The sequence below is a fragment of the Paramormyrops kingsleyae genome, chromosome 5, assembly GCF_048594095.1.
Source record: "Paramormyrops kingsleyae isolate MSU_618 chromosome 5, PKINGS_0.4, whole genome shotgun sequence".
In the NCBI taxonomy this organism is placed as follows: domain Eukaryota; kingdom Metazoa; phylum Chordata; class Actinopteri; order Osteoglossiformes; family Mormyridae; genus Paramormyrops; species Paramormyrops kingsleyae.
In genome coordinates this window covers 33,510,261-33,523,295 of record NC_132801.1, presented here as the reverse complement: position 1 = coordinate 33,523,295, position 13,035 = coordinate 33,510,261, and the positions used below count along the sequence as shown (strand labels likewise).

Here is a 13,035-nt window from a genome sequence, read left to right as displayed (position 1 = left end):
CAGAGAGTGAAGGAAAAGCAGCTAGTATTTGTGGGACCTCCTTCAGGACAGCTGGAAGAGCATCCCAGGAGGCCACCTCATGAAACTGGTGTAGAGGAGACCATAGGGTCAACCAGTCCCTGGAGCAATTGGAGTTAACGGCCTAATGGTGGGATCACTCTGCCAACCGCGGATTTGAACTAGCAATCTTCTCTTGAGTCCCGACCATTAAATTATAATTTTTTTGGTCAGTACATAATTCCATATATGTTATTTTATAGTTTTGATGTCTTTGTTTTAAAATAGAGAGAACAGTCCAAATAAAGCTTTCTATGTGAGTCAAAACTTTTGGCTGGTACTGTATATGAATTGTGATGGACTGGCATCCGGTCCAGTGTGTACCCCAGCCTTGTGCCCTATGCTACCTGGGATAAGCTCCAGGCCCCCTGTGATCCTCACCAGGATAAATGGTTAGAAGATGGATGGATGAATGTATTGATTTCCATCTTTTCAGCACCATAAAATATAAACAAAAGCGTAACTGTCCAGCTCAGTCTTTTATTCCTGCTGTGCCATCCAGGATCTCAAAGTACCTCAAAGTAAATGAGCGACAGGGCCTGTGACCATGGCTTTGAAATACCTGCAGGAGATACGGAGGTGTGATGGGGACCAGATGGGGAGCCGAGCGCTCAAACCATCTATCAACGTCTTGCCTGTCCATTAAACAGCGGCGCTTGGAGTGTGAGAAGAGCAGCTTCATGGCAGCTCTACCGTGGAGGTCTGATTCGAAGCAGGTTTACCCACCGCACTCCTCAGGAAACACCTGTATTTTATTGCCATTATTCCATTTCAGACACTAAGCCGGCCGATTTGCGGACCCCTGTCGCAAGTGGGCCGAGAAATGTCACGACATGGGGAACACGCGGCGGACTGGGTTTCAGGGAATCAGGGGCCGGACGAGACTTGAAAGAGACGAGCTGAACATAACAAGAGCCCAGATCAATCAACATGCCGGCTGCTAAGTCTGACTTCTATTGCCGCAGGATTTTCATTTCCTACACATCCGGACTTTTGAAGGCAAGGTGATAAAGTTTTATTACCACCGAGGCAAGACTGACCGCTGCATTTGTCGGCTTTGATAAAAACAAATAACCTCGTCCTGGTCTGTCCAGCAAGTGTCAGAGGCCGGTGGTATCTGGAATTCATTACGTGCCATGGTGGCGGGCATGTCTAATTGGAGTGTCGGGCCGGGTCGGTCACTGCTCCATCTAAAAACACTGCACTGCTGCAGACTCCGAGTTGAACAAACAGGATGGTGGAACTACAGAAGCAGCATTTTTTTCACCGCGCAGCCTGGAGCCTCTGAAGGTCTGTATTTCCAAAGCTTTAAAAAGGAGAATTGACAGAGATCAACAAAGCCTATTGGAACCTTTCGTCCATCAAGATAAGAGGACAAGTACTTAATACCCGGATTATCTGGACAACTCCAGCGTGCTGGCAGGTCCGACCGTCTGTCCGGAGGTGTGAATGGATGTGTACACTGGAATGTTGACTTGAGAAGGAGAGATAAGGAAGAGTTTGAAGGAATGTTTATTCTGATGGAGGCCCTTTGCTTTCAGTCATAATCATGACCGTTAGCTATGCCTGACCGTTCCAGTTAGACTTCCCAGCTTCCTCCACCGCTGTGCCCCTTGCTTGCGGTCTTCCACAGACCCTAATGTACGAAGTCACATAAGCCCCCTTCTGCTGTTGATTTGGAAAGGCAACAACTGGATATTTCCCAGAGGCAACAGTGAACTGACAGGAAACTTGTGTTGCTTTTTGCATGAGTTGAAACAGGGGGAGAAAAGGGAAGAAAAAAATTCTTAACTGGGACACGTTGCTGCATACTTGCTGCAAATCTGCAGCATTATGCAGTCTACAAATACAATTCTCTCATGACAAACAGTGTAATCAACTTGTAATTTAATTTAACATATGGTAAACAGCTTTCAGAGAAAAGTAATCAGTGGAAACTTTTTTAGCCAATAAGTACAGAATATGCTAAAGTAATATGCTAAATCAATAATTTTGTATTGTATATTTTGTATAGACTATAGTATTGATCTTGGGTGAACAGTTTTTTTCACCCATATTTAGGTTATTAAAGCCACAGTAAAAATGTTTAATTTCAAAGGCAATGTCCATCTAGTAACTGGAGATTAGAAACTGGACAGTTGTAGGCGAACTGGCACTTTTAATTTAAATATCACTGTTTAAAAAAGTTAATCACACTGACAGATGCGATTCGGGGCACAAAAAGTGTTTACATTTAGATCATAAACATAGAGATGATTCACAGAGATTTTACACTCTGCAGGACTTTAAATTCCATTTCAAATAGCATATACTACTTGTGATGTTATAACATGACGTTTGTGATAAAACAGCTGAAGTTCTCATCACACAGCTTCCCTTGACACAAATGACACTGTCTGGCGATGCAGAAAGAAAACCTCATTACTTTGTCTTTAGCTATTTAGCACCAAAATGTGATGTCTATTCACACCAGCTTCAGGATGATATCACTGTAGCAGGCATTCCACATGTTTTTACCTAAACCTTAAAAGAGATAGCAGACCATACCTTTGCAAGCCTTGCGGTGGTTGATGGGCCGGGAGAGGTCCCTGTAGAAGCCCTCCTTGCAGTAGTGACAATGGCGGCCGGCAGTGTTGTGTCGGCAGTTCATACACACCCCCCCGCTCTTCCTCCCGGACAGTTTGTACAGCTCCATGTTGAAGCGGCAGCGGCGAGCGTGAAGATTACAGTTGCAAGCTGGGAAGACAAGAAAAGGGGAAAGAACATGTGAAAAAGGGCTTTTTTCCCACCTCTTCAAGAAGAGACTCTGCCCAGCGGAAATTATGCTATGTGTCTGGAACAAACTTTAATTTTTAAAACCTGTGTGATAGCTTTTAAATGTATACATGTTTTAACATGGCTTAATTGGATTAATTAAGACATGAATCTAAATGGAATCTTTCATGAAAATCCATATCTGGATGAATCTGTATTACTGGACCCATATCTACACATATTAGGTAGGTATTACCAAAGGTATTAGTACTTTGACTGTGACCTAAGAGGAAAAAAAGGAAAGGAATTAGACCAAATCACCTTTTTATCAGATCTTCATCTCTGCAATTTATGCTAGGAGTGGGATATTAAAAACACGTATGTTTTCTGACAGGATGAGTTTTTAAATGCATCCCTGAGAGTGCCAAGGTGGAGTTGGAAAGACAGCTGCTGGACACATTTCTATGGATGCCTTCACAGTGACAGGGTGGGGTCCAAACAGGATAAATTACAACCAGGGGAAATCTAAATATCAGGCGTCTCTTTACCATGTGTAGCATTTGCTGTGATTTCTCCATACCCCACAACACAGAAAGCAGATCCATCTCTTACCACCAAGAGCCCAGAAGAGCAATGCAGACCACAAAGGTGTACATTTTTAATCAGGATGTCTGCAGTCATGTTCATATAGAAAGAAAACCCATTCTGGGCTTTTGCCATTGTCTGCCTTAGGGCATCGCTTTGTAAATCCCTGACCTCCAAACCCACAATCAGGTTTCAGGCACTTCTGATCATTCAGCTGATGTGCAGTTCAAACAAAATCCTCAGCTTCTTAGCCAGCCTCCCCTCCATCCACACAGAAAAAGAACATTTTCTATATTCCTACATCTTTTCTTTTATTTAGGGAGAAATTAACTGGGCTGACAACTACTTTTACATGAAGAAGGTTCCCTATGAGACCCACTCTGACCCACTTGTGCTCATCATATACCAAAGAGCTCAGTCAGGAATAAACGCTTCTCATCTAAAATTACCCTGCTATACAATGTACATTTATAAAAATTTATAATTAAGAGGACATTTAGTAGATTCAGAACTATTACGGTTTGGAGAGTGAAACCATCCAAATATTCACAAAGCTACACATGGATAGTAAATGCGTATATTTACATTGTAAATATTAATATCTCTAGTTCGCAACACATTCGTATTGCTCACCCTACTGCTGACAAATATGCAGAATGCATACTGCAGCCCCCCTCCTATGTCTAGAGAATTCATAGTATTCTTAAGGTGCTACGACTGCAATAAGAAACATCTGCCCTGTGTTTCCAGGTGCTGGCTGTAGTTTGCCTGAGCGCAATTGAATTACTCGTGGCTAATTTTGCGTTACAATAAGCCTTATCTGAATAACGAAGTGTTTTTTTTTTTTGCTATTTGATCCAACATAGATCAGTCTATTGCACGGCATATTGCAGATGGACCGTGTTTCTGTCCAGTTATCCATCTGCTTTCCCTTCGCACCCTGGCCATATGCCCACCACATGGCAGTCACCTTCAGGTTCGCGGCCTCACCGATCTGACAAATCAGCAGGAAGAGCCTGATAGGCCCATGCCTTGTGGAATCAAAGAAACCTCTAAACACCCTCCCAACATAAAATACATAATAGAAAGAGCACAGTGGAAATCTACAATGATTAGAGTGAAAAAAGTCCACACTCCTGCTGTGAGAGACAAATTGAAAGACTCTCACAAGTACAGCGGCTGTAATTCCTTAAGGCTTTAGTTCCTCTAGATAGTAGGATACGTGTGATTAGTGTTTTATAGAATATTCTAATCCTCTGCTTGAAGCCACATTTATAATAATAATAAAGAAAAATATGTTAAATGGTATTGTTTTCAGAGAAAAAGGTCTGTTTCAAAGCATTAATGGTTCCCGATCCAACCACCTGACTGACAAGTCGTAGACTCCACTATAAGTGTATCCCACACGATTCCATCTGATTATTATTACAAAGCCAATTTGTCTGGAATTCTCCACTTAATGAAAACCTTTTTTTCTAATCCTCCTCGGAGAGAAGCCATTTTCCTACAATAAGTCGCGGGTTCTGTTCCCGCGGGTTCTGGCGTCGACCCTCTTAGCCTTAGCTGCAGTCTGCTTCAGTCTAATTAATGACAGGCCCTTGACACACGGAAGCCCGTTTACAGACGCAGATATCGGAAAAGCGTAAAGCGTGCTCCTATCATACAAGTTATCCATCCTTCGGAAGGATATGCTGATCAGAGAAAGGAGCTGATCATCGTGTAAAATGACAGCTAAGCTCAAGGCTGATCTGTGTGGAGTATTAAAGTTGAGGCCAAATCTGTTATTTCCCCAGCTTCCGTTCAGTGACATCCCCTAATCATTTGTAAGCTTTAGTCTGTATCTCTTGAAAATTCTTGTTTGAGTTTCCATACCTCTGACAGAGTCCTGTTACTGCTTTTAACAAGGTACCAGTGCGTAGGGCAGAGTGTTTGGGGGGGTGGGGTGACTGATTAAACGCCTCAAACCAAAGCACAGCTGTGAGCACTTTTGTCTGTTAACACACTAATAATGGACACAGGAGAGAGTGATCACTCAATTAGCACCCACACCGAATTACCACTTTCGTTTAGACTTTCGGACCTGTGAGACCGTCACCATTCGGCTGATAATTTGCTGCGCGAGGCACCAGCATGGTGTACTTGTTCGCTGACCCCGGCTTGCCATTGAAACCAAAACAAATGAACAATGAAAATGACAAGAGTTCTGTGGGTTGAAGTTGCTGCTTTGAGCCATTTGATTTATCCCCTTTGCAAGAGCCTTGGCCAGTGGCCTCAACCAATCAGAGACCAAGAGGCGTTTCTGTGATCCGTCAGTGACCCAAGGAGCGCCTTAACCTGCATCAGAGCCTATTATACTTTTCCCACCTTTTTGAGGGCTCAAAGGGGAGGGAGGCACGTGAAGAAAAGGGAAATAAAAGGGGGCTGTTAACTGCAGCTCCGTGGCACTGGAGGATTTTCTGCAGCACATGGCATGTTTATGAGTTTGTTTTGAAGCGCTGCACAGAATTCCCCTTAATTCGTCTCAGCGGGGATAACTGCGTCTCAGCAAGGCCATTTTTAAATTCATTAACACATCAAAGGCAAATGGGAGATTTCTGAAAATGCTCTGTAATTGTTATCTGTTGGAGAGACCCAGGGGTTCGAAGAAGTGGCGGGGGGGGGGGGGTATTAAAACTCCTGGCCAGCACATTTTATAGGTCATCGCCACTGTCGTTCGCGCTTGGCAAAAAAACAAACAAAGAACGAGGACGCAGCAAATTAACTGCTGATTGAAATAACAAGTGAATGGGCCAGAAGGGATTAATTAATTGATTCTGGATCAGCACTGGGTCACGACACATAATGAGCAAAAATAATACCACCCTATTGTGACCCCATATTTTGAGCAGAAACAAGGCAAAAGGGGTATTTTAAACCTCACAGAAGACAAATATTTTCATAATGATTTTTTGGGTATTGTGTTTTCTGTTGCCAAGGATGTAGAGGAAGATGCAGAGCTGCACTCTCCAGAGATACCCCTCTTCCCACTCTCATAGCAGGCTTTAATTGGCACCACTCTGAACCTTTCGGCTTTCCCCATTGATTCATTACCACATCAAACCCTTATTAAAATGTTTCGTCCTATCCACTTTTTCATATCATTATTTTGGAGACACTTACTGGAACTAGGTTGCTAGGGATGCAGTTGTTTTGCAAACAAGAGTAAAATTTAGGGAGTATGAACCGGAAAGGTGGGGGTGTCTCTTTGCTTTTTTCACATGCAAATGTGCACCCTAAGACTGATTTTATGTTGTACGCAAGCTACATTGTTTCAGAAAATCCCCTATTTTTAACACCTGCCCATAAAATTTCACAGTTTTAGCAGATACCATGCAGACAGTTTGTCCTTGATTTTTCTTTGTATTACATGGTGCTTTTTTCTTGCATGGGTAATGAGTAAGGTCTGCTCATTGCATGGGGCTGTTTTGACCAAAATCCATGTCTGCAGTCCTAAAATAGACTTATGAGGTCCACAAGTTGGAGCTTTCTGCCAATAAAGACGGAACAAGAGGGGGACCTCTGCCCTCATCACTGGAGGTTTTCACGTCTGTCTGAGTCTGGTGCTCTCAGCCAGCCTCCCCTGGACACAGGAGCACAGGACAGTGCTCTGCCAAGCCCAGAAGCCACCTGCTCCGGACCCAGCCTATAATTGTCCCATGGATCCAGCCAAGTGAGTGCTGGCTACTGCGGGACAGAGAGGACCCTCTGTTCAACTTCACCCAGCATGCTGAGTCATGCTTTGAAGAAGAACTTAAAGGCAGGAGATTAGACACCTATTTCTCAGGTTCACTTTGTATTGCAGCAGCTACGGCAGTGTTCCCCTGGTCTACCTCACCTACCTAACTCTTGAGGTTTGAACCTCAAGAACAGGTTTTGACAAGATTATGCTTCAGGGTGGCCTCATGTCAGCATGAACCTTCCTAAGCCCTGAATTTCATGCTCCACTTCCTCATCAACATGCCATGCTGTCATCATCATCATCATCGTCGTCATCATGATCATCTACATTCATAACCTCTTTGGTGACACAATTCTGCACCAAACAAAATGTGGGACGTTCAGGTTCTCCATTAGTTTTGACTTCACATGTGACCTGAACCATGGGTGATGCCTCCTCACCAGGCATGTTTGGGGATTCTGGCCTTGAAATCAATCGGGGGGAATTCCACAGACAGACGTCAAGCCTTCCCCACAATAACAGGGTGATTAGGGAATGAACTGCTAAAGGACGTTGGGATAAGGATGATACTGCGATGGGTTCACACTATCACTTTGGCTACTGTCCGCAACAGCAAAGCACCAGATGGCAGGAACCTGAGAGAGCAGGGGGGCTGTGAGGAGCTCCTGACCTCATGGTGGGCCTACAGTTTCCTTCATATATGACGAAAAAACTGTCCATATAAGAAACCGTATTATGCCGGGCCCCTTTGAGCAGACTGTCTTAGCTAGACTTAAAAAGTCTGAGATGACAGTTTGGAGACATTATTTGGAGAAATGTGTGTTTTTTTTTTTTATTATATCCTTAGAATTTAGTATAATTCATACCAATGTTGATCTTATAGACAGAAGTGAAAATAGCAACAGTTATTGTAACACTTTTAAATACAAAATAGCCCATCTAAAATTTATCATATTGCATTGAACTTTTAGTTAGTAAAAATGTCAGCTGTTAATGTAATTCAGTTTAAAAATAATTTTTATTTTTGCAGCTCTGAGATAAAGATTTGGGCAAATCTTAATATTTTATAAACAAAAAAAGCAAAAAAAAAAAAGCATTACTTGTGATGCACCCAAGAATTTTCACAGGAGATGCTTGTACACAACACAATTAATTGTAGGAGCGCAGAATCCACCTTTTACATATTACTTTACACAGAGAATAAATCATACTGAAAAGGGGTAAATGATTCCACTCAGCGAAAGGTCAAAAGGTTGCCGGTTGCTCTCAGGTGTCATCGAATTCGTCTACCTTTTCTTGACTCCTTCGCTCACTCCTCTCTGAGATGTGCCTCCCTCCCAAATCCTGCCCCCCAGGGAGCACTGATCTCTCAGGCTTCCCTTCTCGTGCCTCTGCAGCCTGGGTGGCATCTGAGCGCTCCACTTCAGAGCAGGGACAGCGGGGGGGGGGGGGGGGGGCGGGATCAAATGACGTTTGGATGGCTGAACAATTCCACCCATACGTGATGTCAACTGATTGCTACTAGCTCTGTGCTAAGAGAACCTAGACATTTATAAATTGAAATGAAAACACATCACACTTAAACACTGAAAATGACCGAGTCATCAAAGCATGGGTGTTTCTGTGGAAAGTTTGCTGATGGGTGTTCACGTTTGAGGTTTGTGAGGGCCACCCCTCAACGTTATGAGTAAAAGTCTACAGATGACATAAGACAATAACTACACACCCCCCCCACAATCAGCTGGTAATAAACAGTATGCACCCCCCCCCCCCTCACCAGAGTCTCAAAGAACACTAAGAAACACATTTGTCCTTGTATATGGATGAGAATTTAGTGGGTTTGAAAACCACATGTCTGAATTCACCACAAAAACCACCAAGGGTGACTGAAGGCTCAAGCCTGGGTTTATTCAAGCCGTATTCAAGTATCTCTACCACTGGGGTTGCTAAAAACATCACTCACTGATGCATCCCACTGTCATGATTCAGATAAACTGATGAAGTGACCGACCACTGACTCATAACAACCTCTTCTATGGCTGCTAAAACCAAGGCTGGTGGAGAAAGATCTCATGGTGTAAAGCTGGGAAGAAATGAAAATGTGGAACGGGGTTGATGACTCCCTATGGATCTGTCCTGTATATGAGTTACCATTTGCCTAAAAAACCTTCAGTACTCAAGATTAGTTTCATCTGCTCAACATCTTCTCCAGCATCTATCCCATACTGCAAACGTCACCCGACGCTGTCTGTTTGTCTGTTCTTTGTTGTTCTGTCACCAGTGTCCCATCGCCCTGATTATTAACCATGATGCTTTTGTTTTAAAGGCTAAACTGGTGCCCTGGACATCAGAGGCATACTCCTAAAAATTACAGACGCAAAAACTTTTAAACATTTTTTTGGAAGCATTCCTTACAAATTCAAACTTGGAGGACCAAAGTAACTTTGGGAATGGTAAATTTGATGATATTTTTAAGAATGCCACATAAAAATAAAACAAAGGATTTACCCATCAACTATGGCAATGTGGAGTCATTTTCATCTACAGCCCAGATTAAATTACACAAAAGTGCAACAATGACGTTCCTGCCGCTGCAGTGATTGCAAACATATGCCGTACAGAGACGGCAGCAGTGTGGCCGCGGGCACGCTAGGCATTCAGTATGCGCTGGCACAGTGATGAAGCATGTGAGCTGTGACTGAGCCATGCCCATAACATCCATCTACATTTAGGATTGAGCTATCCCACGGAACGCCAGGTCCAAAGACGTTGCCATTACTACATCTAACGTGTAGAAAAAAAAGTTATTTTTCCTTTTGGTACAAGGAATCTTGGATGCGTGCAAAAGAGCGTGCCAGGCAGCGATTTCACTTCGCCCGTTTGCCAGGTTAAGCAATCCCAGCCCGCACGGTCTAGCAGGGGGCGTTGGTTTGAACTTGAGACGTGTGAACTTGCAAGAGAAGAATCCAAAGCAAACAACACAAAAAAGCCTAAAACATGCAGGATTTATCTGCTATGACCTCCCCGTTACCCTTCCGTCTCATCCATCTGAAGACTCAGCCGAGGATCCATCTCCACACCCCATTGGGCCACCCATGACCCAACAGCACTGTTCTAATTTTTACAGAGGCACCATCTCAGATGCTCTTGGAGTAACATTTCTCAAATGTTAATTATTCATAACTGTTGATTTTTATATGTATATGTGTGTGTGTGTGTGTGTGTGTGTGTGTGTATATATATATATATATATATATAAATTAAAAATTAAGAGACCACAGCACAATTTGATATTTCACTCTCATTACTCAGTCCATGGGTGTGCGTCTATGAATAATATATACATATTTGCAAACTGCAGCCTGGCTCTTCCCTGCTTCTCATTAATGAAGGGCTTTTTCTTTGCTTTATGGGACTTCATTCCTGCTTCTAGTAGCCTGATGCGAACTGTCCTAGCAGTGCACTTCACACCTGCACTTAATATTCCCCATTCATTTTGAAGGCCATCCTATGATTCATGAGAAACTGTCGGATAAGGTCACAGTCATCTCTAGCATTAGAAAGTTGCTTCTGCCTTTTACCTGGCCGATTTCTGGTCATTCCCAGTGTCTCCAGCTTCACCTTATTTTTGTGTACTGCTGTCTTAGAAATTTTGAACCTTGAAGCATCCTTGCTGCTCAGCATAGCCTTATGCCAGCTGAACCAGGAGTAAACCTGGATTTAAAAATGCAGATTGAAAAATATAGTGGTCTCATAATTTTTTCCACGGCTGTGTGTGTGTGTGTGTGTGTGCGTGTGTGTGTGTGTGTGTAAACATGCAGATTAAGTGAGGAGTGACAGCAAGAAAAAGAAAATACTAACAAGTGCTTCTAGAAAATCAGCTGATTCCATTGCAGTACCATCTACAGTTAAATCCAGAAGAGTTTGCTCAATCTGTTCAGGAGACTGAGCAGAACACAGAAAAATAAAGCACAACATCATCATGCTGGCCTTGAACCGGCTGATTGTATTACACCCCGGCACAAAGAACGTGACCTCTCGATGATTTCCGGAGCGGGATGAAATTGTTAAGGGAGAGAAAATGCAGACTTCTTTGTGCCCCCCTCCTTTTTTGAGAACCGTGGAATGGAACCGCTTTCTGAAAGTGGGGGTTTCATTTGAAAGTATAATTGTCATGCGGGCATCTGTCTGAGACCAATCCTCGAGCCTTGTATCTGGAATGAGGCCACTCCGAGGGTGGGGCCCGGACGCACTGTGAATTTGCAAGGGGCGGCACTCAACCTGATGTCCACTGACCTCCCCCCGATCCACCGGCGGTCCGGGTGGCTGGATCGCAGTGGATTCACCACCGGCACTCCGCCTCCTCTGTGCCCCAAAACCCAGCCGCTCTCCCCGGCAGCCCATCTGTCATCCCTCTTTTAATTCCAACTGATTGTTTCCCAAACAGAGGCTTCGCATTGACCCCTCTATACACGGACCCCACGAGTCGCCGCCCTGAAAGCCCACAGTCGGCTGTCTTTTTTTAATCAATAGCAGGAAAAAAAGAGACAACAGAAAAGTAAAAACGCCAACAAAAGATTTCACAATAAAAGCCTCCATGTGTGTCAGGCACCAGAGCATATTCCTCAATGGCCAGTAGTCGCTCAGAGAAAAGGACCAAACCCTGCTGCACGAGGATGAGAGACATTTCAAAGTCTCATCAAATTTAGAGAAGACTCTTAACGGTTAAGAAGTGAAATATTACCCATTCCTCTCTCTCTCTCTCTCTCTCTCTCTATATATATATATATATATATATATATATATATATATACACACACACACACACACACACACACACACACACATAGATATATAACATGTCCTGAAAGCCAATCTCAGACAGGAGATGACCTGTTCAAGATGATTAAAATGAGCCACATATTTACCACACATTCTAAGCTAATGAGCTCATTCCAGCTCATTTAAAGAAATGAGCTGTGCCTGGATTTTAAATCCTCCGTTAATCTTCACACCGCAGGTTTATGCTAAAAGCAGTTTGAGCAGGTCAGCTAATGAAGAGACACGACAAAGCCTCAGCCTATTCACATCTGGAATTTGGAACCATCCAGAACAGATGATTGGACAGCCTTTCTTACTCACTCACGTATCACACGATATGAAATGCAGAAAATACACCTTTGCCCTTTCCACATGTATTCTTTTAGCCATGTTTTTCTGATCTTTAACTTTTTATTTACCGTTGAGTCCATGTACGAATAGGATAAGCTTGTCTGTGTATCGGTTCTGTTCTTGAGCACCTCTCTCTCCTTCCCCCATAACTGCTAGGATTCCAATGGTCTGCTGAAACCGCTTGAACTTCGTTGGTGTATTGTCTTTTGGACAGGCCGATTTTTAAATGATTAAAGTATACGTTATTGGGGAGTACGCCCGTCGTGCATCTGTCATTATCCCCCGCTGATGAGAAACATCCATCGCTCCCCATGTCTGTTATCCACTTCTGATGACAAATAACAGAACAAAACGGCTAATGGGATATTAATAGCTGCGTACACTTCAAACCCGACCTTGTGCACAGAGCAGGCCCTGTGTCAGGGAGTCTTCAGCAAGACGGGGGGGGGGGACGGGGGGGACAGAGGTGATGACTAGGGACCATCTATTCCAGCTGCCCCTCGCTCAGCCACTCTTGGGCTTCTTTGAGACAGTTTAGCCCTGTCAGCACTCCACAGTCGATGACAACTGCCCCAGCCGTAACCCTCATACCCATAATGCCTAGTGTCCTGTGATACAATGTGTGGGCACACCAATTACTTAGTATTACAATTTTTTTAAAGTTAGGCTACAGCCACCATATCATAACCTCTCCTTACTTTAATTCCACAGATTTGTTCCCATGGCGTGGGTCCCCAGGCAGGTCCTGC

The 13,035-nt window shown here is 43.6% G+C and overlaps 1 protein-coding gene across 2 annotated transcripts in view; it reads right to left on the bottom strand.

The window, feature by feature from the left end:
* Positions 1 to 13,035, bottom strand: part of ntn2 (netrin 2) — a 46,852-nt gene that overhangs the window by 14,540 nt on the left and 19,277 nt on the right. For both annotated transcript variants that reach the window (XM_023819159.2, XM_023819158.2), the window contains exon 3: positions 2,605 to 2,793. In XM_023819159.2, coding sequence (XP_023674927.1) covers positions 2,605 to 2,793 — 189 coding nt within the window. The remainder of the gene's footprint in view (positions 1 to 2,604; positions 2,794 to 13,035) is intronic.